We start from the raw sequence: 25,884 nt of genomic DNA, 5'->3' as shown, positions 1-25,884 counted from the left end.
CAAGGACCATCCGCAACTAAGGGACAACAGATAGAGCCGGTGGAGATATTATGAAAGAAGTCACCAAGTCGACGAACAAATGAGAACATATGAGAAACGAATAAATAGTCAATGTTTCATAAGTTTACATTTTGTATACTTCGTACACACATGCTTCCTGTTATTCTATAACCATGGAAGCAAAAATGTCTTTCTGGGTTAAAATCGTGAGTTCAAATCCCGGTTCTCTCTGATTATATGTCTAAGTTTATCGGCACCATACCCATGTTCCTGGCTTTCAAGAAAAAAGTTTGTCTCTCGAACCAATTCTTGGTATCCTCCACAGTGATATGGATCGGGAACTGACCGGTTATTACGTTGACGTAAGCCCACTCACACGTTTGCATCACAGGTTACTGCTCAGAGGCTACCGGAAGTCGTTGACAGAGGCAGACGTCGATGATATTCATCCTTCTTTATGGTCTGCCAGCAATATGCCTGGGTTTCTCTCACAGTGGAACAAACAGACTGGTCATCCAAACAGGTAATCAGCTTTCATTTGTGCATGTTATAGTGTGGAGGCTTGTCCAAATTGCCGCAATTCGCTGTGGACATTTGCCGTGTCGATACCTATCATCATATTTCACAGAAACCCTGATCACGTTTCTGTCATTGAATGTGTGAACACATACCTCAACCAAGTTGGTTCACTGAAGTGGTGAATATCGAAGACCTGCATCACCTCGGATGGTCCCCTACAACCAACACATTCTCCTTATCCCTACAAACATCCAATCAAATCTTCATTTTTAATCGGCCGACACACTATTGATTTAATATTGTTCAAATCAGCGTTAAAACTCATTTATTACCAAGACTACTTACACTACATTTAGACTATGACTGATATTTGATCTTCAAGTCCCAGAAATAAAAATTATGGTGACATCCTTGTTATGTACATATTATATCATTATATTATGCATAATAGTAACACATGCTTCTTGTAAGAAATGGATTACGTGATATGCTGGTTACGACCGCAGTGATATATACTGAGGGAAACAAATAAGGGAACATCACATCATCGAAATACTCCTATATATATGTGCAGATTTTTACCCACAATACAATGCAAAATTTGCAAAGAAACCTGGAAACGAAAAAAGGAACACTTGTGTTCTCTTTTTTGTTTCCCTTAGGATATCTGGAAACTTGTCGGTTATGGCGTTAAACTTAGAAAACAAACGACCAGTACGTAAACCTAATACATCGAGTATCGAAATCCAGAATTAGACAAACCCTCAGATACTATGAAGGGGAATACACATGTGCATAAGCATTAAATGTTTGAATTCTACCGGGTAATATCTACGTTTATATTGTTTCTGTTACAGGACAAATGAGAACAAGAAAGTGTATTATTCAAAAGGACACAATGACTCTCTCCTTTTTGATGCATGTGATGAAACGTCACCTTTGTTGGGAAATAAACATCAAGAGATGAAGCAGACGAAGAAGGCAGCTAATGGAACCACGTTCTCGCTGGTCAGGGCTTTGTGGAAAACATTCTGGTTTGACTTGATACAGTTTCAAGTCTGGGTGCTTGTTAGTGACTTGCTCAGATTTGCCAGTCCTTTGATACTTGGGTAGGTATCCACAAATAGAACTGTTCAGATCTGTCAACTGCAACATAGAAAAGTTCTTTGAACACACCGATCATGAGCCGATTCGCTCTGTTTGAAATGTTTCAGGGCACCTCCACTGACGAACCTTCATTTCATTCTTTTCTTGTACTACATGTAGTGTGTAAGATGTTTATATGCACAGTTATAGAACTCGTGATTCAGCGAAACCGTCCACTATTCTACAAAAGACAGCTCTCACTCCAGGCATATCATATAAAACTATTGCAGGCAAATGTTTTGCTTGTTTAAAGAATATGAAATAATAATTTTGCTTCAGCCTTCTCGTATCCTTCACCACAGACAAGACTGTGCCCCTGTGGAAAGGCTACCTTCTATGTATTGTGCTGTTTGCATCCACGTTGACTCAGACAGTCTTTTCTCATGCTAACTGGCACCAAGGAAAAAAGGTGGCACTCAGGATTGTTGCTGTCATCATATCTGCTATCTTCAGAAAGGTACTATTGCTGCAGTGTGTGATGTAATCAAGATAGAGTTTTGTACTGTTTTACTCTTATATTTAAGCAGAACATTACCTTGTACTCAGCACTCCACAGTTTTGAAAACATATGTTAAATGAAGGACTATCCTATGCACTGATGTCAATGAACCCTAACAAAGCATGAAATAATGCCAAATTCCGAATCTGAGCGTTGTTGAAATCACTTTTTGAAAGCTATTTGAACTTTTGCAAATCAAGTGTTCACCAAAAACATCCCACGGAAACATGTGGTAAAATCCAAATGAGGAACCGAAATCCGACATACTTTCTTCCTGCCACTGATGCCTCAAACGGGAAATGTACTCCATGTGACAATGACAATGACAATTTATTTATTTATTTCGGTACAGTGGCCACATTGCCTAAAGTACATGTAGGATACAGAAATATTGTGCACAGCGGAACAATGTAGATAAGATCAAATTATAGTACTGAAGAAAAGCTATAGTTCATATTGGCAGATTTGTTTTCAGATAAATACTTAAAGATAGTATATGCTCCTCATTAATTGATGATAACAAGTGATAATACTTGACAAGTGATTGGTCTACATGGTCATAAGATGGAATGATCTTCTGACGACTGTCTGCATAATACGGACTAATAAGCAGAAACTGATAGATTTACTCCACGTGTCTCCCTTAAAAATATATCAAGATCCAGAGTATAGAGACAAAATACAACATAGGGTCTTTTTCAGAGCACTTATTGCATGCTCTAGTTGGATTTTATTCATGGGATATACTTCTGTAGTTGGTTAATAAATTTCATTTCTCACTGAAAATCAAGATGTAACCATGACAACGCTGGCAATTTCAGCAGCCCCAGGGATTTATAACTCCTGTCTTGTTTACTATTCATATTGCGCAAACTAGCTATGCACATAACAATATGATTCGGTTCTATGAACAATTTTCAGTCCTTAAAGATGAGCAACAAGGCAAAGAAAGAGTCGACAACAGGAGAAATTGTGAACTTGATGTCTGTAGACGTGGAGCATATACAAACCATCACGGTTTGGATCTGGGCAGTGTGGGCTATTCCTTTGAATGTCGCCATTGCCCTGTACCTCCTGTATCAGTCTCTGGGAGCATCCATGTTCGCTGGGATGGCGGTGTTGCTTGTGTTGTTGCCCGTCAACGTTGTCGCCGTGTTCATGCTGAGGAAGTATCAGGCTGAACTGATGCAATACAAGGACAAGAGGATGAAGATAATGAATGAAGTCCTCAATGGCATTAAGGTAAGGTGATGTTCCTCCGTGAAAAGCAGTCTTATTTTTTGTTTAGATGTGAAGATTGGGATATAATCAAATCTTTATAAATGAGTACATAACTTCTGGCCACCCCCATCCCAAGCGGCCCCCACCCCCTCTACCACCTTGGGTACAGTGTGGGCAAATTTGGCTGACATAATGGGATGCTGTGGGTTGCAATCACGTACAATAGCGGCACCAACCTGATTCATGTTGATGAACATAAAGGCGGAACTATCGGAAATAGTAGAGAACACCAAACGCCGTATTAGCAATTTTGGATCTACCGACTCAAGTAAAAGTCGAAGTCGAAGTAATCGTCTGTCAACCGACACTGACAATTTCAGTCTGATGGTAGTGTCTGTGAACAGACACATGTACAGTCAGCCCGTTAGTAGTAATCTTTTGTAAAGATACACATGTAAAGTCAGCCTGTTTCAGTAATCTCCTGTAAATACGCACTTGTAAAGTCTTTTGTGAACACATGTATTCACCTTGCTCTTGTTGTCACAGATACTGAAGTTGTATGCCTGGGAACCGTCCTTCCAGGAAAAAGTTTTGGAGGTTCGGGATAAGGAATTGCGCATTTTGATGAAGATGGCTTTCCTTAAGAGTTTTAACACCTTCACCTGGACTCTTATTCCTTATCTTGTAAGTCACATTTTGTCCACAAATCCACCCCTGCTGGAACGCCAGACAAACATTATTCTGTGTAAAATAGTTGCAACAAAACTATCAGTTAGATTCATGGTTCACTTTAATCGAATATCATGTTTGAGGTGAAATGAACAAACACGCTTATTACAGGGCACATTCAAATTTAACTGCTGCAAAACTGTTCGAAAGTCAGAATCTAGTTCGAAAATATTTTAAGAGTCATTTGCATGTGTCATTAATCTATACACATGATTTGGAAACTGACAAAGACTAGCGGCATAATCACATGGGTTTTCTATGTCTGAGTGACACATATGCAATATGTGAAGCCCCTTTCTGGTTTCCCCCGCCGTGATATTGCTGGAATATTGCTAAAAGCGCCGTAAAACCATACTCACTCACTCACTATGTCTGAGTCTACATTTCTTGGTGTTATGTACACAATTGTTTTGGTTTTGTTTATTTTTTTAAAACAAATACTTTAAAAACTTTTTCACGGCCATCAGACTGAAAAATGCTAGAGTACCCCAAGGAAGACTTTTCTAACAAAGAGCCCATGGTAAAGCAGATCATTATATCCTGCAGGTATCTCTAACTACATTTGTGACATACATCTTCACTTCTGATGACCACTACCTCCGACCTGAGGTCGTCTTCCCGGCGATCTCTCTCTTCAGTATCATCAGACTTGCTATTGTCAGATCACCATCTGTCATCGCATATTTAGTCCAGGTAGTTGAGCAAAATAAAACTAAAAACAGCAAGAAATGTTTCTTTGTACACTAACAATGAACACATGGTGGAACCTTATCAAAACTATCAGTAGCGTTCTTTTTCCGAAGATCACAGGGCAAAGATGTTTGTTTGGATCTTTGGCCTTTGAAGAGAACATATGGAGCCATTTCTCACGCATGTTAATAATTGATACCACAGAAAACGTTGTAAGCGACATTTTCGTTGCTTTGTTAAAACTTTACTTAGCCATTTCAAAAACATTTTCCCTGGTTTAACTCCAAAATCTCATGGATCAAAAACCGGTACGCTCAATATCATTCCAGGGGTACATTTGTGAGTCTTTCTCTAGATCAAGGACTACTAAAAAACACAACGGTTTTGACAAATTCAAGTTTTGACTTGAACTGTACATCTGTGCAATGTTCCGACACTTTCATTGGGATGACCAACAGAAGCCTCTTACTCATTAGGTGTAATACTGATGAGTAATATGGATTAACACTAATGTACATTTACACATCATAATATACATGGCCAATGTTATGCGTTTTCAGGCTACAGTATCCCTGAAGAGAATTAACAAGTACCTCAACAGAGAAGATTTGTCTGAAACCGACGTCTTATGGAACGCCACACAACGTCAGTAAGGTTTACCGTCTCCAGACATTCAATACTATAATGATTGATCGAGTAAATGAGTGCCGACGTTCTAGCTTAATGCGTTAATGTATTGGTGCTGACAAACCAAGTAAAGTAACAGTGTAACTCGACACCACAATCATTGGATTCTGGTGTGTCCAAGAAACATAACTCTGCACACCGAATAGCCGCGTCTTAGACAAGTGGCCTCCCAATGTGTGCGTGTGTGTGGTCATTGTAACCTGTCTATCAGAGTTATGGTGCAAAGAACTATACTGAACAGCAAAAATACGCAACTCTTGTTTTTCGGCAAGTTTTTTAATAGAAGGCATAAATATGAACGCTTACTTTTATGAAATTTCATTTTTTCGAAAATTTCGTTTCTTTTGCTGTTCAGTATATAAAGAACTGTATGCGTTGGGTTGCATATTTTCGTCAACTTTGATGTAAGCGTTATGTTCAATATTGCCATTACAAAAAGACTATTCCCATATTTATGCAATTATTACCTCCAATAAAATATAATCACAGCAAAGAAAAAATCATTCCAGGAGACAAAACCAAGTTTCCATACAAATGGGCCCACCTACAAATTTAGATTGATGCAAACCAAATCAATGTTTGATCAATTCTTACTCTCCTCTCTCTCCACTTTCTTACTTTCCTATATTCCTATATCCTTTTCTTTGTATTTTATTCATACATCCATTAAACTTATGTCCTTTCTTATTTAGTTCGAATAATGAATGTATGTATGTATGTATGTTCAGTATTATCGAACTGTATGAATATTGTATTATTTGCTGTCGTAATAAAGAAAAGAAAAAAGAGAAGAAAGAAAAGTTCATCTAATTCGTCAAACGTTAGACAGTATACAGATAATGGAAGTTGATCAATATTACTTGACCTATTACACGTATATACTGTAGGTCCAGCGGTGAAGATTACAAACGGATGTTTCCAGTGGAATTCTGAAGCAGCACCAACACTCACAAAGTAAATCAACATTGTATGTTATCCACTTACGACATTGATAAAAAATGTGTAAAGATATAAATTTAAGATCTAAACGATGCCTACTAGTTCTGATATCATGTCAGTCATGAACGATCACGATCTAAAACATTTTGTTGTTTCAGCGTCAGTTTGGATGTTACCGAGGGTCAGCTTTTGGCAATTGTGGGTCAAGTCGGATCTGGAAAATCCTCACTTGTGTCTGCCATCTTGGGGGAAATGGACAAGCTCTACGGTCATGTCAGTTTGAAGGTCGTTAATAACTTCCTATCATTTTACAAGTACTATGCTACAGTTAGAAAATGTTCTTAACATATGTATTTTGAAATATATATATATTATCCTTCTTTCTTGATTTATCCTGATCAGAGTCACATTGCCTACGTGCCCCAAGTTGCGTGGATCCAGAACGACACCCTGCAGAACAACATTCTGTTCGGGAAGCCCATGGACAGACATTGGTACAACAATGTAGTGGAGTGTTGCGCTCTGACTCCAGATCTGGAGATGTTACCAGCTGGCGATATGACAGAGATAGGGGAGAGAGTGAGTACTGACAGAGATTCTCTGGCAAACGCTGCACATAATAGGAATGTGTCTTTCGTATTGCATGTTTTTTTGTTTCGACATCATGCAATGATTTTGACAGAAGAACAGAAACATAGACTGTCTCCATCCAGGACAGTGTACAGCATTGTGTCTTGTGTATTGCATTCCTATCTTGTTACCGGTGTATCAGTTTAAGCGGAGGACGGAAGCAGAGTGTGTCTCTAGCCAAAGCTGTCCATAACCTTGAGTCTGGTGTATTGCATTTGTTTCCTATCTTGTCATCAGGGTATCAACTTGAGTGGCGGACAGAAACAGAGAGTCTCACTAGCCAGAGCTGTCTACAACGATGCTGACATATATCTGCTGGATGATCCACTCAGTGCCGTTGACAGTCATGTGGGGAAACATATCTTTGACAAGGTCATCAGTAGCGAAGGTTTGCTCGCTAGCAAGGCAAGCACTCTTAGAATATATATGACGTTTAAGTTCCATGTATTTGCGCATACATTCAGATATATATTAAAATTTCCAACTAATTTTGAGGATAATTATGGGCGCCTAATGCTCCTAAAAACTATCCATACTCCAGTTTTGTTCTTGGTGTTAGCTATTGTGCGGTTGAGGAATGGTGCTGAAAACAACGTGAAGTTAAATTCATTCCTCAGTCATAACGATCTGCTATAATGTTTGATGTCAAAATGACTCTCACCTGTCCCATCCAGACTCGTGTCCTGGTCACTCACGGCATCCACTGGCTCCCAGAGGTGGACTCCATCCTTGTGATGACCAGTGGTCAGATATCAGAGAAAGGGACGTATGAGGAGCTTCTGCAGTCTAACGGGCCATTTTCCAAGTTCCTACAGACTTACCTGACAGAGAATAATGATTTGGATGACAGTCAAATTGAAAGTATGTCCCATTCTCCGCGAACATATTCATTCATATTCAAGAAACACTCATTTATTCTATTCAAAATGTAATTCCCATTCTTACATTATGTTTTAACAAATAGACAGGGCATGCCTAAGGCAGAGCGATCCGCTGAGATGGGTTACGCATAGATCCAATGATCTTTGGTCAGAATCCCAGATTCGACTTGATGATACATGTTTGATGGTTTCCTCGAGGTTGTAAATTCTAATTCAGACACAGTTCCTCCATTCTGATTTACCATTTCATACGACACTAAAACACCTGGTGTCATCACGTATTTTTAGTGCTGCGGTCATGTAATTGTCACCTCTTTTTGTCTCCTTACGCATGTGACGGTAGGGTAGCCTAGTGGTTAAAGCGTTTGCTCGTCACCCTGAAGACGATTCCGAAGGTTCGATTCCACACATCTGTACAATGTGTGAAGCCCATTTCTGGTGTCCGCCACCGTGATATTGCTGGATATTGCTGAAAGAGGCGTAAAACTATAGTCACTCACTCACCCATATTTACGCAAAAGGTTTGGCTGTTCTTGTTCTCTGAGTTGACATTTAGAATAATCAGTAGTTCATGTAATGATCGGTTATGTATACAAGATACTTTCATGAACATGTATAAGGGCGAAGTTTCATTGTCTAATTCTTAAATCATTTTGTATACAGTGAGCAAAATAGAAAGCAAGTTCTTCAACGCTTAGAGTCGGCTAAATCAAGTGGAGAGAGGAAAGCAGACATCAAACCTGTCCTGTAAGTTTATAATGTATCTGAATACAACTCGAACATTCATTGGACTTTCTCTGTGAGCTAAAATAACTAACTAACAGAAAGAATTCCTTGCAAAGTTCTAATATCATGGTGACATTTTATTCCTGTCGATGGTGGTATGTGTTATTCAAAGGTAAGCCGTCCTTTGTCCTTTAAGGAAAGAATATTTCTTCCTTGGAGTCTCCATACTAAAATGTTATTCCTTCTTTGTTTCTATACAAATATGTTAAACTATTCTTTCTAATTTCACATGAGAATTTGTTTTTCGTATGAACAGATTTTCCTTCTATGAAAATATGTTCTTCATTCAAAATTTACAGCATCGTTCATACATATAGATCTAAGCCCCAAACCAATGAGACCAGACAGTTCCAAGTCAAAGAAGAAGAATTGAAAAAGGAGAAGAGGAAACTGGTTGAAGAAGAGGTTGTAGAGTCTGGCAAGGTATTTGACCTTCTATGAACGATATTGATTTTGAATGTTGAAATATAACCAAAAGGAAATAATCCCCAAACGATTTTTTATGTTTTAACGTCGAATGTAAAAGGCATTTACTACAGCCTGAAACAGTGTAATATGAGGATAATGTGAAATCTTTTAAGCAATTGTTTTAGTAGAACATTCAGGATAGGTAGAACATTCATTGTAGATCTACCATTGTGTCGAGGTTGAGGAAACCAACGTAAATACTTTGAGTTATCCAATCACATAATGGTGACTAAATGCTGAATACTCAGGGACTAAGCTTTTTCATAGTTCACATCATAATACTGTTTGTCTGTATGACTATTTTGACCCTTCGGGAGTTTAGATATGCACGTGAGATGAAAGGTACCAGCCATTGAGCAAATACATGTATCAAGTTGAAGTTCGATAACTTGGAGTGAGTTAGTGAGTGAGTTTGGTTTTACGCCGCTTGTAGCAATATTCCAGCAATATTACGGCGGGGGACACCAGAAATGAGCTTCACACAAATATCGGCGTGACGAGCGAACGCTTTAACCACTAGGCTACCCCACCGCCCCTCGATAACTTGGAATATCCATTGATTTCACATGCTCAAAGATTGGTATACAGAATGCTGGCATGCCACTGAGGGCTGTCACAAGAAATGTTGACTGACATGTGATCTGAATATATGGCAATGGTTACCAGCTTTTAAAAATGTGTCAAATGTTAGCCATGTTTGCTTCTCTTTATCAACTAGTTTTTAGGGCGGTTTTGCGGTTAGATTTGCCATGTAATTATTAACTGGGGGTCAATCTTTCCAGACAGTAATTTGAATTGAAGTCCTTTGCTTTGGTTACTAGTTAGATATTGAGAACATGAACAATATCTGGTGTCATACCTTTTCTAATGTGTGTACTTTCAATAGCCATGTTTTCTAACATCAAACGAAGGAATTACACAATAAAGGGAAGTATAAGATGTCATTATTGTTCTTTCAGGTTACTATGAAAGTATTTCTAACCTACTTCCGGGCTATTGGGTTATTGCCGATGTTGATCGCGATGGTTATGTACGCATTATTTCAAGCAACGTCTGTAACGTCAACTACGTGGCTCAGCAAATGGACTGACGACACTTCGCTAGGAAACCTGACAACGCTGCCTTCCAACAGCACAGCCCGAATTGAGAAAAATGAATATTACATTGGAATATATGGTGCTTTGGGTCTAGTTCAAAGTAAGAATTGAAAGACAACAAATATGCCTTAGTAAAATAATTCAAGACCTATGTACCTTATATGCTTGGTTAAAAAATACATGATCTACGAACCAGTATGTGTTTATTCAGTTTTGTGTTGGGCACATTACTTGTTATGGCATCAGCAGAGTTGCGTTTCTTAGTTGTTCCAGGATACGTTAGTTTTGGGGTTTGAATATCAAAATTTCCATTGACTGGTCCTAGTTCCGTCAAATAATGGCTGGAAATCATTGGCGTTACAAAAAGACGCCAATGAAGAAACCAGATACTTATTTTAGCTGCACTCAAAACCAGATTTTATAAGGAAATATGTGAATTATTGAGCCATGTACATATATGCATGTTTTTTGAAAATGTATACATGTGTTCCTAAAATGCAAGGACACACACACACACACACACACACACACACACACACACACACACACACACACACACACACACACACACACACACACACACACACGCACACACACACACACACACACACACACCGAAAACACCTTGCGGCAGCAATATTTATTTGCAGGGCGGTGTGAATAGCGCATAATTGTTTCATTCGAACATTTTCTGGAACAATCCTATCTTTCAATAAAACCATAAGGTCACACCAGCATATCAAGTAGCGCACTATGGCGTGTGTTATAACTAAATACATGCTTTTCAATTTCCAGCTACGTTCATCATGGTATTTTCCTTTCTATGGAACCTAAGGACGGTAAAGGCATCTGGTACACTCCACTCGAACATGCTGAAGAATGTTCTGAGGGCACCGATGTCCTTCTTTGACACCACGCCTACGGGCAGGATTGTCAATCGGTTCTCCCAGGATATGGATACAATCGACACCAGAATGCCCATCGCGGTGGAATATTCCTTCAACACCACGTTCCAAGTCTTCAGCAGCATCATCATTATTTCTTACACCACCCCTATATTTCTCGTCGTCGTCGTTCCCTTAGTGGTACTATACTTCCTTGTACAGGTGAGCAGTAACATTAATTCTGTAAACCTTCAAAGAGTAAGATAAGAAAGGAAATTTTAAGCATTAGCAAATCGTTACCAAAACTACGTTCTATGAGCTGTTTCAATCCACCTGCCGTTAAAAAAATCAGCCAGAGTTAAGACTTGCTCATCTTCAAATATACTGAGGGAAACAAATAAGGGAACACCACTTCATGGCAATGTTCCTTTTATTTATTCTCAGATTTTCCCCCACAGCGCTATTCAAAGCTGGTGATGAAAATTGGAAAATATTAAAGGAACGCTTGAATTTTCCTGTGTTCCTTTGTTTGGTTCTCTCAGTATATTTATGTAATGCTTCATGAAGCATTTAATTTTAAATCATTTTGATACATATTTTATGAATAAAAACAGTTTTGTTAGTCTCAAACATGCAGAAGAAAACATAGTTATTATCCATTGGAACCTTGTTGATAACTGTAATAGTGATTTCTAATGATCTTGCTATTTTCTTAAACTTTGTAGATATATAGTTGGCCAGAAAGAATCCGTTTCATCACGTGTCCTTTAGTGACAATCCGTTCTCATTTCCTCAATTATTGCTTTGTTTTCACACTTAGAAAGCCATGTGGGAACTGTAGACTGTATGCCTGATATCGAGTAACTGGTCTATGCAGCGAACATTGTTTTCTGTACACGAAATATATATTAAAATTTAGCGTGTCAGTTCTTAACTGACATCAGGAAGGACATACAGACTACACGTGAGTGGGACTTATAGTGACATCGGCAATATTCCAGCTATATCGTGACTAATACAAGCTACTGCTCCTGTAATGCTACACAGTGTGTACACGTCTATTGCAAATCATATTTCCAGAGGCAGTAACTAATTTCTTTTTCACATCATGGAATTAATTTTGCCAAGACATAGCACTGGACAAGAATCTGTTAACTCAGTACTGGTGTCCGCAATGACATTTGTCAACAATTTGCTGTTAACATTCACCTCTCATTCGTGGTGTTATTGTCCTCCTAAGGATCATTCATTGAATGAATGTTTTGCAAGTATAGCGACGTCATGTGGAAACCTTGTTTAATTCCGTAGCGTTTCTACGTGACAACATCTCGCCAACTGAAGAGATTGGAAGCCAAAAATCGCTCTCCGATATACAGCCATTTTGGGGAGACCTTATCAGGAGCCAGTGTTATCAGATCGTTCCAAGCCCAGTCGAGGTTCATCAAGGAATCTGAGGACCGAGTAGATGCAAAGCAGAAGTTCACCTTTTACTCATTTTGTGCTCTCAGGTAATTTTGATGTCATGATGATCAAGTTTGAAAGGTGCTTATATGCAACAACATAAGTTTACCTATGCACTGGATGCCCCCAAAACCTATCAAAATTATAACCTATTTTATAGGCAGTTAGACATTGGAGCAGTAACGAAGTATAGCATTATATGGATGAACAACTTCTTTATTTCAGTGAAAGTATTCATCCATATATTGTTATCCTACCTTAATGAAAAATGATTTGCAATTTTGGCCTATCAAATATCTTTACATCTTTGATTCCTGATGTTGTCCAATGCAACATGCTTTCGTCCTTCAAATTCCGCAATAACAAGTTGTATACACAGTAATAAATTAATCTCGCAACTGCAGTGCAATGCGCCTAGCCTCAAGCTCTTTCAGTGGAAACGTTATAAAGAGTGTAATAGCCTTGAGGTGTTGACGTGTCAGTCGGCGACGTGTATTCGAGCATGTTCCGAAGGGCTTCCCAGCACATGAACACAATATTATGTACTCAGTCGAAATTCAACCCTCAAACAAAAGTATGTTTCTTGTGGAAAGTAGAGCACTATTACCTGTCATCACTTGCAAGGCAGATATATATTTAACAACCTCAACACTGATAAGATTATATCTTACAAATGACCTCTATTGTAACTCTGACCTTACAGAATGATCACATACGATCCGGGCCCTATCCTGTCCTATTTACTACTATACATCCTTCTTGCATTATCGTGAATATAATGCATCGTAGATTGTATATTACCTTGAGAATGAATTTGACCTTCAGTAACAGTTACAAGTATGTAAAGAATATTACAAGAAGCCCTGCCGGTATATGTGTCCTTGGTTGGAAACTCTGTAATTATTGAAAGTACATGCAGATCAAACTGGAAACGTCATGCAGGAGACCTTAAATGATGGTGCTTGATGTTGCCCTGCCTGACGCTCGGCATTGATGAGATAAAAAGGATTGGTCGGCTTGGGGGAATATGATGTGTCTGAGTGTGGTAAGCCTGTTAAAACTGCTACCTCACCTCACCTCACCTCACCTCACCCTCACCTCACCCTCACCTCACCTCACCTCATTGAAATGACGCGCTATCATGGATAACTGAAGTAAAACGTTCAGAAATGGTAAAACCAGTCTACATACTCAGTGTGTGTATCTGACAGATGGCAAGGTGTGCGTCTGGAAGTCTTCGGGAACATCATCGTTCTGGCCGCCTCCCTGTTTGCCGTCATGTCACGTGACACCTTGTCAGGAGGACTTGTAGGCTTGTCGGTCTCCTATGCTATTGAGGTATGTACAGTTTTAACGGTTATAAAGGAACAATAATTTTAGTTTATTTTAGTCGCAGTTCGTTTTACGCATTTCAACTAAAACATATATCAAGTGTCAGCGAAACGACCCAGTTCGTTGTATCCATAAGTTCGTTATAAGTGGACCGCCTCCGTGGTGTAGTGGTTAGAGCATCCACCCGGTGAGCGGAAGGTCGCGGGTCATACCAAAAGACGTTAAAATATGGTACTTGTTGGTCCCTGCCTGGCGCTCGGCATTAATGGGTACAACAAGGACTGGTCGGCTCGGAGTCAGTATAATGTGTCTGAGTGGGCTGCGGCATGGTATCTCAGTGGGCTAGCACTATAAAACCAGCTTAAGTCTGGGCTAGTACAAGCAGCCGCACATACACACACACACGCATGCACGTCGTCATATGAGCGAAATATTCTCAAGCACGACGTTAAATCCAATTTCCCCTCACCTCACCTCGTTATAAGTGTGTTCGTTACACAACCTGTGTGGCCCGTGTTTGTTCTTGTAATTATGAGCTCTTGATGTAAAGATTCTTTCATTCTAACAAGTGCCACACACACCTGATATGGCCACTATTGCCGGAATGATTGGCATACTCTCGGTTCCTGCTTTGGCAATTTTTATTGACAGCCTTTGTCTTTCAAATTGTATGTACTGAGTCATGCATCTTTGCCGTGTGTACAATCATTTCAGATAACCGCTAACCTCAGCTGGATGGTGCAGCTGGTGTCAGAAGTAGAGACACAGATCGTCATGGTGGAGAGGGTCAAGCAGTACACTGAAATACATTCAGAGGTAAACATACCTAAAACGTTAATATCAATGGAGATGTACGTTGGTGATACCTTTTATCATAAACATTAGCATTATATTTCACCCGTTCAAACGTTATATGATCTTCATATGCTTGCCTATATTCTGTAACATAGATGCCAGTGTTTGATACAAAGGTTTATACAATACCAGCCAGCATGGGACATGCCCGAGAGACGTCCAACTCATGACTGGCCAGACGCGGGGGTGGTGAAGTTCCTTGACTACTCAACGCGATATAGAGAAGGCCTTGACCTTGTTCTCAAGGGAGTAACGTGTACAGTGCATTCAAGAGAGAAGGTAAATGAAGAAAGTACTGACATATCATATGTCATTTTCCATAGGGACTATGTTTGATTATTAAAATTAGAGTACTTAAATGAAAGTATTACATATAAAGAAAATCATTGGTTTGGGTGTAAGAATATCTCGGAGCCATCTATGAGTTATCCCCGACTACTACATTTTGATTTCCAAATTAATACATTACGCATTCCCAGCTGTGACATTGGATGACATGTATATATTGCACCACCAAACATTGTATCAAGACTTAAACACGCGTTTGACCGTTACTTGTACTGGTGCCATCCAGGTGGGCATCGTGGGCAGGACGGGGGCTGGGAAGTCCTCTCTGACTCTGTCCCTGTTCCGGCTGATAGAAGCTGCAGGAGGAGAGATCAACATAGATGGCGTTGACATCAGTACACTCGGGCTGCATGACCTCAGGAGCAAACTCACCATACTACCTCAGGTAGGCCTGCATGACCCCAGGAACAAACCCACCGTACTCCCTCGGGTATGTCTGCATGACCTCAGGAACAAACTCACTATACTACCTCAGGTAGGCCTGTATGACCTCAGGAACAAACTCACCATACTACCTCAGGTAAGTCTGCATGACCTCAGGAACAAACTCACCATACTACCTCAGGTAGATCTGTATGACCTCAGGAGCAAACTCACTATACTACCTCAGGTAGGCCTGTATGACCTCAGGAACAAACTCACCATACTACCTCAGGTATATGTTCCTGTTATCAACATCTACGTCAAGGGTGTTATCATTTCAAATGATACAGTTTGGAATAATAAATAAACTACTGTGGACAGTTGAAAAAATAATATGAAGAAATGCTGTAAAATTCTCTTGTAGGATCCTGTATTATTTGCCAGAAGCCTGCGAGGCAATGTTGACCCCTTCACCCAGTATTCAGACAATCAGATCTGGCGGGCGCTGGAACAGGCTCATCTGAAGACGTTCGTGGAGGTACTTCCTGATGGACTGGAACACGAGTGTAGCGAAGGAGGGGAAAATATGAGGTACTAATTGATGACAATGATTGTTGTAATTTACGTCATTATCTCCGCAAATATCAATTCTTTACATTATTTTTGTGTTTCACTGCTAAATATAAATATATCTTACGCAATCAATAATGCTTTAACTGCCAGCGTGTAGCTTAACGTTCTGCCATATTTCAGTGTTGGTCAGCGGCAGCTCTTGTGTCTGGCCAGAGCTCTCCTGAAGAAGACCAGGATCCTAGTACTGGATGAGGCTACAGCAGCCGTTGACATGGAAACAGATGACCTGATCCAGCAGACCATCAGGTCAGAGTTCAAGGACTGCACGGTGCTGACCATCGCCCACAGACTCAACACAGTCATGGACTACGACAGGTTTCTTTTCGTGTTCTTCTTACACATCATTTAAGTATTTCAGATTACACGTTTGCACCTGTGATCTTTTGTAAACCCGTGTCACAATGTCATATTCGGGTAAGTAATACGCAATAGCCGATCGATTTTCCCAATAGCAATCACCAGATTGACAATGTTTAGGTCGCCGTCGTAGAACTGGAATATCGCTTAGTATAAGTGACCACAAATATACACACAAAAATGGTATTGTCATATGAACTTCCATTACTGATGAAACGTAACATATATATTTTAGGATCCTGGTCTTGGACAACGGCCGTGTGTGTGAGTTTGACACACCCTCCATCCTGTTGCGACAACACGACAGTATCTTCTACAACATGGCCAAAGCTGCTGGGTTAACAACATAATACAAAACAATTTCACAAACTACTTACGCAACTAGATGATAAACAGCCCAACAATATGTATGATAAGATAAATTGTGAGTGAGTGAGTGAGTTAATATTTATCGTCACATCGGCAATATTTCAGCCATGTCGTGACGACATTTTATGATTATATTAAAGATGAATAAAGTTAGAAATTAAAAAACCTGTTGACGAAGAACTGTAAAACTACTAGTGTATCACAGATATACATTTAAAACTAGCAATTAAATCTAAAATATTGGAACTATAAATGACAATACAATATAAAAACAGGCTGTAGATTGCTAACGACTGAAGGTAGATTACCATACTAGGGACCATGGGGACTTACAGTACATTTGCTTCCTGCATGGACCCTAGATGGATAGATAAATTGTGTGCCTTCGTCCACTTGATATGACTCGCTCATGCATTCAACCACATGTTTGCTGGACCCAGACTCCTTGTACGTCCCGTAATCCCAAATTGCGTTACAGCTAGGATAATTGTGTCTAAAACTTAACTTGACTTAAATGTATCAATGACTGCGCGTGTACAAACGGACACAATGGCACGCCTTTAAAATGGCCTGTGGGGTCAGAAATTATCTTCGACCTGACGAAGCAGGATAAGGGTCAATTTTGACGTCAAGAGAACGCAATTCGATCAGCAGAGTTGGAACCCCAAGGCGCGCCAAGATACAGGTTCGCCTTGATTGTGTTCTGAGTTTTTCCAGTACCATAGTCGTGCTTGTGGTTTTCACCAAAGAGGTACACTTCTGGGACGTGCATTACTTTTTGCGCTCATCTCACATTAAGCTGAAACGTCGTCAAATATCTGGGACATTCTTCAAAGCTGCGTTGAACCAAACTGACTCACTACCTCACTCGATAATGAAATGTATACTCAGACACCTCATAATATACCTGGAATTCTGTTCAAATTGATAATTAACTCAGCGCCATACCTGGCCGACAATGTCAAGTATCTGTACTGCATACATGATCTTAGATTACACATGACACAATTGAGAGCAGAGGGAATTGAAGCATCCATGATACAGGATAAGTTTGTTTCGTCTTTATCAATAACTCGTGAGAAAATCTGAACCCTACCTGGCATTGTGTTGTTACAAGAGCTAAACATATAGCTCCTGATTGAGTAAATATGGTTTTACGCCCCTTTTGGAAATATTCCAGCAATATCACGATGGGGAACACCACAAAGGGCTGCTCACATTGCCTCCATATGGGGACTCGAACCTGGGTCTTCGGAGTGACGAGTCAACTCTTCAACGACTGGACTACCTCAGTGCCTCTATAACAGTTGAGAATGAACTGTGTCCAATTATTTTACAGGCTTTCCTAGTCTCTTAATTAAGTTATATACGTCCCTTGGGGTCCTTTTCATACATTGTCCTTTACTACGTTGAGTTAACTGTGGACATCCCCTTATCATCGCAGGGTACATAATGATATGTAAAATTATATGTGTTGAAAAATGTATTTTTTTAATTTTGTAGTCATCGTTTGCAGATCCAGCGGGGGAGGTGTTCATGCCATTTCAATAAGAAAACATGAACGACAATATTGAAGCGTTATTTCTATCGAAGTCCAATGTGTCACTTGTTACATTTAAGTCTTTTCCTGTTTAAATTATACAACGTGGAGACAGTTGTTTTCTTCATAGACTTACAGTCCGTTTGAGACGGAATGATACCGATAAATTGCAATCTAACACAAAAACAAATCGACATAAAAGAATAAAATCAACGTGGACTGCAATAAGAACAACAGACCAACTCTAGAAAAAAATTGGATACTTTTTGTCACAAAAATAAAAAAGTTGTTTAAGAAACTGTCATCATGTATTTGTGCGTTTTCCAAGTTTGTTACACGGGCGCAGTGGCAACTAAAGGAACAGCGCGAAAAGCGAGACCAATGAACGCTTTAACCACTAGGCCACCCAACCACCCCAGTAATTGTACAAGTGACTCTGCATTTTGCAGATATTTATTTTACATATGGAAATGGTTTGCATTTTTTTTAAGTATACCTCAAGAACCTTAACAAGGACATCCTATTGTGTTGTAATGCGATATCAAGTGTGTCATCCTTTTTGGCAACTATCCTGGCTTGCCAAGACCAAAGGCTATCACTGAACATTCGCATTCCACAGCAACGACTTCACACCTTGTGCCTGTGAAGATCCGGGTTAGAATTGATCTTCAGTAACCCATGCTTAGAGGTCGTAAGCGGCGACTAACGGGATCGGATGGTCAGGCTCGCTGACTTGGTTTTACACATGTCATCGGTTCCCAATTGCGTAGATCGATGCTCATGCTGTTGATCACTGGATTATCTGGTCCCGACTCGATTATTTACAGACCGCTACCATATGGCTGGAATATTGCTGAGTGCAGCGTTTTATAAGCATCATATCAGTTCTCGAAATAGGTAAACTTGGGTGCTCGGGATTTCTTGGAGCTCCTGATTTTGCCACAAGCTGATAGAACTGCTCACATTTTTCAAAACTGGCAGTGTCAGTTGTCACGGAAACATGACACCATCTACACCAGCAAGACGTTATGACGTCTATGCAGTTTACAGTAACGATAAAGGTTTCAATTAACACAATTTTCGGATTTGTGGGTGTAAATGAGTATTAATGCCCAGACGTTAGGACGTTTTACAACTCCGTTTTACGCCGTCATTCTGAAATGAAATACATAACACAGAACTATTTCCGTGTCTTTAGCCCCTTGAATAATTCCGTGTCATAGCTTTCTCATTCATGCAGTGAAACAGCATGATATGCATAAAAACATTGCATCGTTTCAACTATTGCCCACTTGGAAATTGCACATGGTATTCTAAAAGGTATCTTACTTCAGCCTCCCGTGAAGAATGGATCTTCAGTAACCCATGCTTGTCGTAAGAGGCGACTAACGGGATTGAGTAGTCAGGCTCGCTGACTTGGTTGACACATGTCATTGTATCCCAATTGCGTAGATCGATGCTCATGCTGTTGATCACTGGATTGTCTGGTCCAGACTCGATTATTTACAGACCGCCGCCATACAACTGGAATATTGCTGAGTGCGGTGTAGAACTAAACTCACTCACTCACTCATATTTCAGCTGTTTGCTATGCTGCTGCTGCTCCGGGAGAGGAAGAAATGCCTCATCACTTCCGGGGTGATGTTTACCTTCTGGCTGCTGCTCACTCTGGTTGACTTCATCCCCTTCTACTCCATCATCATCATACAGAATTATGACAATATTTCAGAACTTATTGAAGTATCCCAGGCAACCATAGGACAATCGTCAAGTAAAGATAAACATTCTTCGCCGATGTTTGGTGGAATGATAAATGTGACAAGCCTACATTTGGGTTTGCCATTGTTTCCCAGTGACCCGGATGCTCTGGTTGGAGTAACGACAATCACTATAGATAGCCTCGTTCATTTTGTCCAGAGTGATTGAATGAGTGTGCATGGTTTTACGCGGCTTTTATCAATATTCCACCAACGTCACGGCGGGGGACAACGGAAATAGGTTGCACACATTGTACCCATGTGGGGAACTGAACCCGGTTTTTTGTCGTGACGAGCGAACGCTTTAAGTTCTAGGCTACCTCACCACCCTTTGACCGGAGCTAATACACCATCAAAAGGGGTGCTAATGCACCATCTGGGTTATTGCTTATAAAGCATTAACACTATCAAGTGTTTGCAAATATGCACTTGTGCCTTTGCAACTACCCCAGTTTCAGCTCTCCGGGTCGAACGTTTAGAAATGCTTCGTGAACTCCTCTAAAATATTTTCCAGCATATTCCAGGAAATGATGTTGTAAAAGAACATTTTCAGAAACCTGCTGCTAAGCATGGAGTTTTACAATGCAACCCAGTTGAGTATCTGCACCTCCAGATATTGATCTTCGTTGGTATCTGAAGCATGTCGTTGTTATGACATGATTAAACACATATCATAAATAAAATGATTACCGGACAAATACCTCCCCACCCTCCCACGGGCTTGATCAAACTACAAGAAATGATGCGAGTCAAATCACACGAGACCCTCCCCATGATCCCACGGACATGATCAAAAACTACAAGAAATAATATCAGTCAAATAACACGAGACCCTCCCCATGATCCCACGGACATGATCAAACTACAAGAAATAATACCAGTCAAATAACGCTAGACCCGCCCCATGATCCCACGGACATGATCAAGCCACAAGAAATAATACCAGTCAAATAACACTGGACACTAGACACTCCCACATGATCCAAATAACGCTAGACCCGGACATGATCAAACCAATTTAAGAAATAATGCAAGAAATAATACGGACATGATCAAATAACGCTAGACCCGCCCATGATCCCACGGACATGATCAAACTACAATTTAAGAAATAATGCCAGTCAAATAACACTAGACCCGCCCCATGATCCCACGGACATGATCAAATTACAAGAAATAATATCAGTCAAATAACGCTAGACCCGCCCATGATCCCACGGACATGATCAAACTACAATTTAAGAAATAATACTAGTCAAATAACACTAGACCCGCTCCATGATCCCACGGACATGATCAAACTGCAAGAAAGTATTACCACTAAAATAATGCCAGACAAATATCCACATTTCCGGGAATATGATTTAACCGCAAAAAGATGTTTAACACAAATCAACTAATTTCCGGACAAACACCGCACTACCCTCCCAAGGACATGATCAAACTACAAAATATAACACAAATCAAACAATTACGAGACAAATACCCTCCCCGCCCTTCAGCGGAGTTGATTATACTACAATAAATAATATCACAACAGTACTATCTGACAAGCTCACTTCACACTGTAGCATCTCACGTAGTACGTTTCCAACACAACCTTGTCTTGTCGTGACAAATGGCCTCACTGACCTCCTACATTCCTAGACGACGACCTCGCAATTCACGGTCACACTTGCCGTGGTTTCATAATGTGTCTGAGAAAGGCTTTAAATAGCCACATTATTTACAGTTGATTCTGTTACAGCTGTATTGTGTTTCATTTTGCCAAATGCATTGTGTCCAGACCATACGATTGTGACATATAAAACACCTGCATTTCTCATTAGTGCACGTCACCTCGTAATACTCGTCAACCTGGCCGACAAACTATTCCAGTCATTTCCCCTCCTAACATGTGAACTCTGCGAAAAGGTTGTCGCTGTGCGGAGCTTGCAATCAACCAACCGTAATGTGTTTTCACCGGGTCAGAAATTAGGCCACAAGTTCACAAACATGTAAAATTATTCGCTCATTGGATGTATACCTCCTGCCAGGGAGCTACTATTTAAAACTCCCTCACAATGGTATTGGTGTGTAACGGGACACCGGTATGGGTAAGTACCGTTATACACTATAAAGTTTATGCCAGTTTAAGTTCACATTTATTGCTCCATATGTTATTAGATTATGAGATGTAAGTGCTTTATATACAGTAGGTGAACATTAACAAGTTATTAAGTGTTATTTCTTATGATATGTGGTCGTGATAAGCACATTGTGGGTTTGTTATGCTTACAGTCAAACCCCGGGAATCCGGAAACCCATCTTTCTGGAAAGGATCTGTTTTGACATTTAAGTATGGTAAACATAAAAATATAGACCGGTCCCGTCAAAGCCCTGTCCATAAGCTCCCCTCTCCATTTTGACGTTAAGAGGGGTGGGGAGCGTCTATAGCAGCCGGCGAAACTTGATTGCGCGTGTGATGAATTGAGCTTGTCACTGTTTGGTATTTGTCGTTTTTTACCGAACCTTTAAAAGACAGCTTAGATGTTTTGAGTGCGTAACATATTTAAGTTGTCAAATTGTAAGTGGTGTGTGAAAATTTGGTACTCCTATGTTCAAAGGTTTTATCATTAATATTACACCTTACCTTTTTATTGATCATTGCGTTTTAGTCAATAATGATAATAATTTAGTTTTATGGGATAGAGACTACATCCCTATATGGTATAACTTTTATTAAGGTATATTTCAGTTTACATATCAGAGAGATGAGGTGAAATGGGGTTTATCGTCGCACATAAGAATATTTCGCTCATATGACGACGTGCATGCCAGTAGATGTGTGGCTGCTTCTACTAGCTCAGACTTAATTTGGTTTTATAGTGCCAGCTCACTGAGATTCCATGCCGCAGTTTAGCATGAATACCCAACTCAATTATTGCTCATACCGGTACATGAAATTGCACCTGCTTAGATGCAAATCGTAGGCAGCTGTTCACTAAACATTTACAAATAGATTTCAAATATGCTCCGATATCACACGGTTCTCTTTCTAAGATACTCTCATCCAAAATATTAATGTTGTTCTAAGATGCGGTGAAGACCTACCAAACGTTTCGAAAAAAAATCTGACGCCTTCTGCCATGAGCAAGCCACTCTGCAAGTAAATATGTAGCTCATTTCCAAATAATCATTACCACATCTTAAACAAGTTCGTAGCCCTAAGGTTCTTAACTTTGATCGTAGGCAATGTGTTAAGAATGGGCTAAAGGAGTTCATAGTGTTACGAACGTTTCGAGAATAGCTATCCTGCTCCTGCTGAGTCATCAAATATTGCCAACTTTATCAAAATCTGGCGAATAATTTCAATGCAGAAATACATCAAATCTTGGTTAAATATATTTCAATATTCACCTAAGTTTCATAAAAATCAATTGAGAATGATGTCATTTATTCTGGTACAGGGGCTCGATCCACAAAGCGTTTGTAGCACTACGTCATCCGTAATCCTATGATAAACTATACAGTTACGATAGCCCATAACGCTACGTTCGATTCCCCACATGGGTACAATGTGTGAAGTCCATTCCCCAGAATATTGCTGGAATATTGTTAAAAAACTATACTCACTCACTCACTCTTAAAGCATGTGCCTGGCGCTCGGCATTAATGGGTACAACAAGGACTGGTCGGCTCGGAGTCAGTATAATGTGTCTGAGTGGGATATTCATGCTTCACTTCGGCATGTTATCTCAGTGGGCTAGCACTATAAAACCAGCTTAAGTCTGGGCTAGTACAAGCAGTCACACATACCCATACACACGCATGCACGTCGTCATATGAGCGAAATATTCTCAAGTAAGACGTTAAACCCAATTACACCTCAACTCAACTCTTAAAGCACGAGCGAACCCACAATGTTTATTCCATGTGGTTGCAATGTAACCATTTTGTATTTGTTTTCCAAGCTCTAGATCTACATTTAAATCAATTGTATCTGGTACCTGATCAGGCGAATACGTGATAGTAATCACGATTATCAATAACTTGATGAAAATATACTATATATCAATACTTTTTAAAACTCATTGAAGGTTTTTTGCTTTAAAATTAAATTGCTTGTTTTTAACGTTGTGTGGTATAACCAAAATGTATACCAAATGCCTCCCTAAAAATGAACAACTATAGTTTTTCTAAACATATAGTTTTCTCCTTACTCTCATGCTGTCAAATATCCCAGTAATTCGCTGCTCTTCTCGCTTCATTTTCCTGTCTCTTCTAACTTTAAACTGATCTTTCCATCCACAGGAATGGAATCAGCTAATGATTCAATACGAGGTCCCGCCTCTTCAGACAAATGTTTAAATATTCCATGTATGGTTTCATACACACTCACATAAATTAAACTGAAAGAATTTTCATGATCGAAAACCGTTGACATTGACTATTTTTCTATTCTTAATAAATTATATCTACTGAAATATTTCGCTTAAGCTGCATGTGTAGCTTCTCTGTTCCCGGCTTAGGCTGTATGTGTAGCTTCTCTGTTCCCGGCTTAGGCTGTATGTGTAGTGTCTCTGTTCCCGGCTTATGCTGCATGTGTAGCTTCTCTGTTCCCAGCTTAGGCTGCATGTGTAGCTTCACTGTTCCCGGCTTAGGCTGCATGTGTAGCTCCTCTGTTCCCAGCTTAGGCTGCTTGTGTAGCTTCTCTGTCCCGGCTTTAGGCTGCTTGTGTAGCTTCTCTGTTCCCTGGCTTAGGCTGCTTGTGTAGCTTCTGTTCCCAGCTTAGGCTGCATGTGTAGCTTCTCTGTTCCCAGCTTAGGCTGCATGTGCAGCTTCTCTGTTCCCGGCTTTAGGCTGCTTGTGTAGCTTCTCTGTTCCCGGCTTAGGCTGCTTGTGTAGCTTCTCTGTTCCCAGCTTAGGCTGCATGTGTAGCTTCTCTGTTCCCAGCTTAGGCTGCTTGTGTAGCTTCTCTGTTCCCGGCTTAGGCTGCATGTGTAGTGTCTCTGTTCCCGGCTTATGCTGCTTGTGTAGCTTCTCTGTTCCCAGCTTAGGCTGCATGTGTAGCTTCACTGTTCCCGGCTTAGGCTGCATGTGTAGCTCCTCTGTTCCCGGCTTATGCTGCATATGTAGCTTCTCAGTTCCCGGCTTAGGCTGCATGTGTAGCTTCTCTGTTCCCGGCTTAGGCTGCATGTGTAGCTCCTCTGTTCCCGGCTTAGGCTGCATGTGTAGCTTCTCTGTTCCCGGCTTAGGCTGCATGTGTAGCTCCTCTGTTCCCGGCTTATGCTGCATATGTAGCTTCTCAGTTCCCGGCTTATGCTGCATGTGTAGCTTCTCTGTTCCCGGCTTAGGCTGCATGTGTAGCTTCTCTGTTCCCGGCTTAGGCTGCATGTGTAGCTCCTCTGTTCCCGGCTTAGGCTGCATGTGTGCAGCTTCTCTGTTCCAGGCTTAGGCTGCATGTAGCTTCTCTGTTCCCGGCTTAGGCTGCATGTATAGTTCCTCTGTTCCCGGCTTAGGCTGCATGTGTAGCTCCTCTGTTCCCGGCTTATGCTGCATGTGTAGCGTCTCTGTTCCCGGCTTATGCTGCATGTGCAGCTTCTCTGTTCCTGGCTTAGGCTGCATGTGTAGCGTCTTTGTTCCCGGGTTATGCTGCATGTGCAGCTTTTCTGTACCCGGCCTATACAGTATGTAGCTTGTCGGTTTATGCT

At 40.4% G+C, this 25,884-nt stretch overlaps 2 protein-coding genes and 1 long non-coding RNA gene across 3 annotated transcripts; 2 read left to right on the top strand and 1 right to left on the bottom strand.

Annotated features, from left to right (window-relative positions):
* Positions 1–411: 411 nt before the first annotated feature.
* Positions 412–16,897, top strand: LOC124270779 (multidrug resistance-associated protein 1-like). Its single transcript, XM_046705822.1, has 23 exons — positions 412–523; positions 1,377–1,628; positions 1,945–2,122; positions 3,086–3,406; positions 3,932–4,069; positions 4,661–4,807; positions 5,365–5,449; positions 6,379–6,445; positions 6,589–6,715; positions 6,833–7,009; positions 7,298–7,465; positions 7,735–7,921; positions 8,984–9,150; positions 10,155–10,392; positions 11,088–11,398; positions 12,485–12,684; positions 13,849–13,975; positions 14,684–14,785; positions 14,957–15,103; positions 15,399–15,557; positions 15,960–16,126; positions 16,289–16,483; positions 16,761–16,897. Exons 1-23 carry the CDS (start codon positions 474–476, stop codon positions 16,873–16,875), a joined length of 3,825 nt encoding a protein of 1,274 aa, XP_046561778.1. The 5' UTR covers positions 412–473; the 3' UTR covers positions 16,876–16,897.
* On the top strand, positions 8,633–10,358 carry LOC124270775. The gene is made up of 3 exons (XR_006896872.1): positions 8,633–8,688; positions 9,045–9,150; positions 10,155–10,358. It is a non-coding gene; the product is annotated as an uncharacterized LOC124270775 (long non-coding RNA).
* An 8,097-nt stretch (positions 16,898–24,994) lies between the features above and the next one.
* Positions 24,995–25,600, bottom strand: LOC124270778 (early nodulin-75-like). Its single transcript, XM_046705821.1, has one exon. It carries the CDS (start codon positions 25,598–25,600, stop codon positions 24,995–24,997), a length of 606 nt encoding a protein of 201 aa, XP_046561777.1.
* Between the last annotated feature and the right edge of the window lie 284 nt (positions 25,601–25,884).

Source organism: Haliotis rubra, unplaced genomic scaffold, assembly GCF_003918875.1.
Source record: "Haliotis rubra isolate DU_JTF1 unplaced genomic scaffold, ASM391887v1 Scf1547, whole genome shotgun sequence".
NCBI classification, from domain to species: domain Eukaryota; kingdom Metazoa; phylum Mollusca; class Gastropoda; order Lepetellida; family Haliotidae; genus Haliotis; species Haliotis rubra.
This window is presented reverse-complemented; position numbering and strand designations above follow the sequence as displayed.

Excerpts from the sequence above, each read along its gene's own strand:
- LOC124270779 (XM_046705822.1), top strand. The coding sequence starts at position 474 with ATGCCTGGGTTTCTCTCACAGTGGAACAAACAGACTGGTCATCCAAAC. Across the intron at positions 4,070-4,660 it reads GGACTCTTATTCCTTATCTT|GTATCTCTAACTACATTTGT; the intron begins GTAAGTCACATT and ends TATATCCTGCAG. Across the intron at positions 6,446-6,588 it reads GCAGCACCAACACTCACAAA|CGTCAGTTTGGATGTTACCG; the intron begins GTAAATCAACAT and ends TTGTTGTTTCAG.
- LOC124270778 (XM_046705821.1), bottom strand. The coding sequence starts at position 25,600 with ATGCAGCCTAAGCCGGGAACAGAGGAGCTACACATGCAGCCTAAGCCG.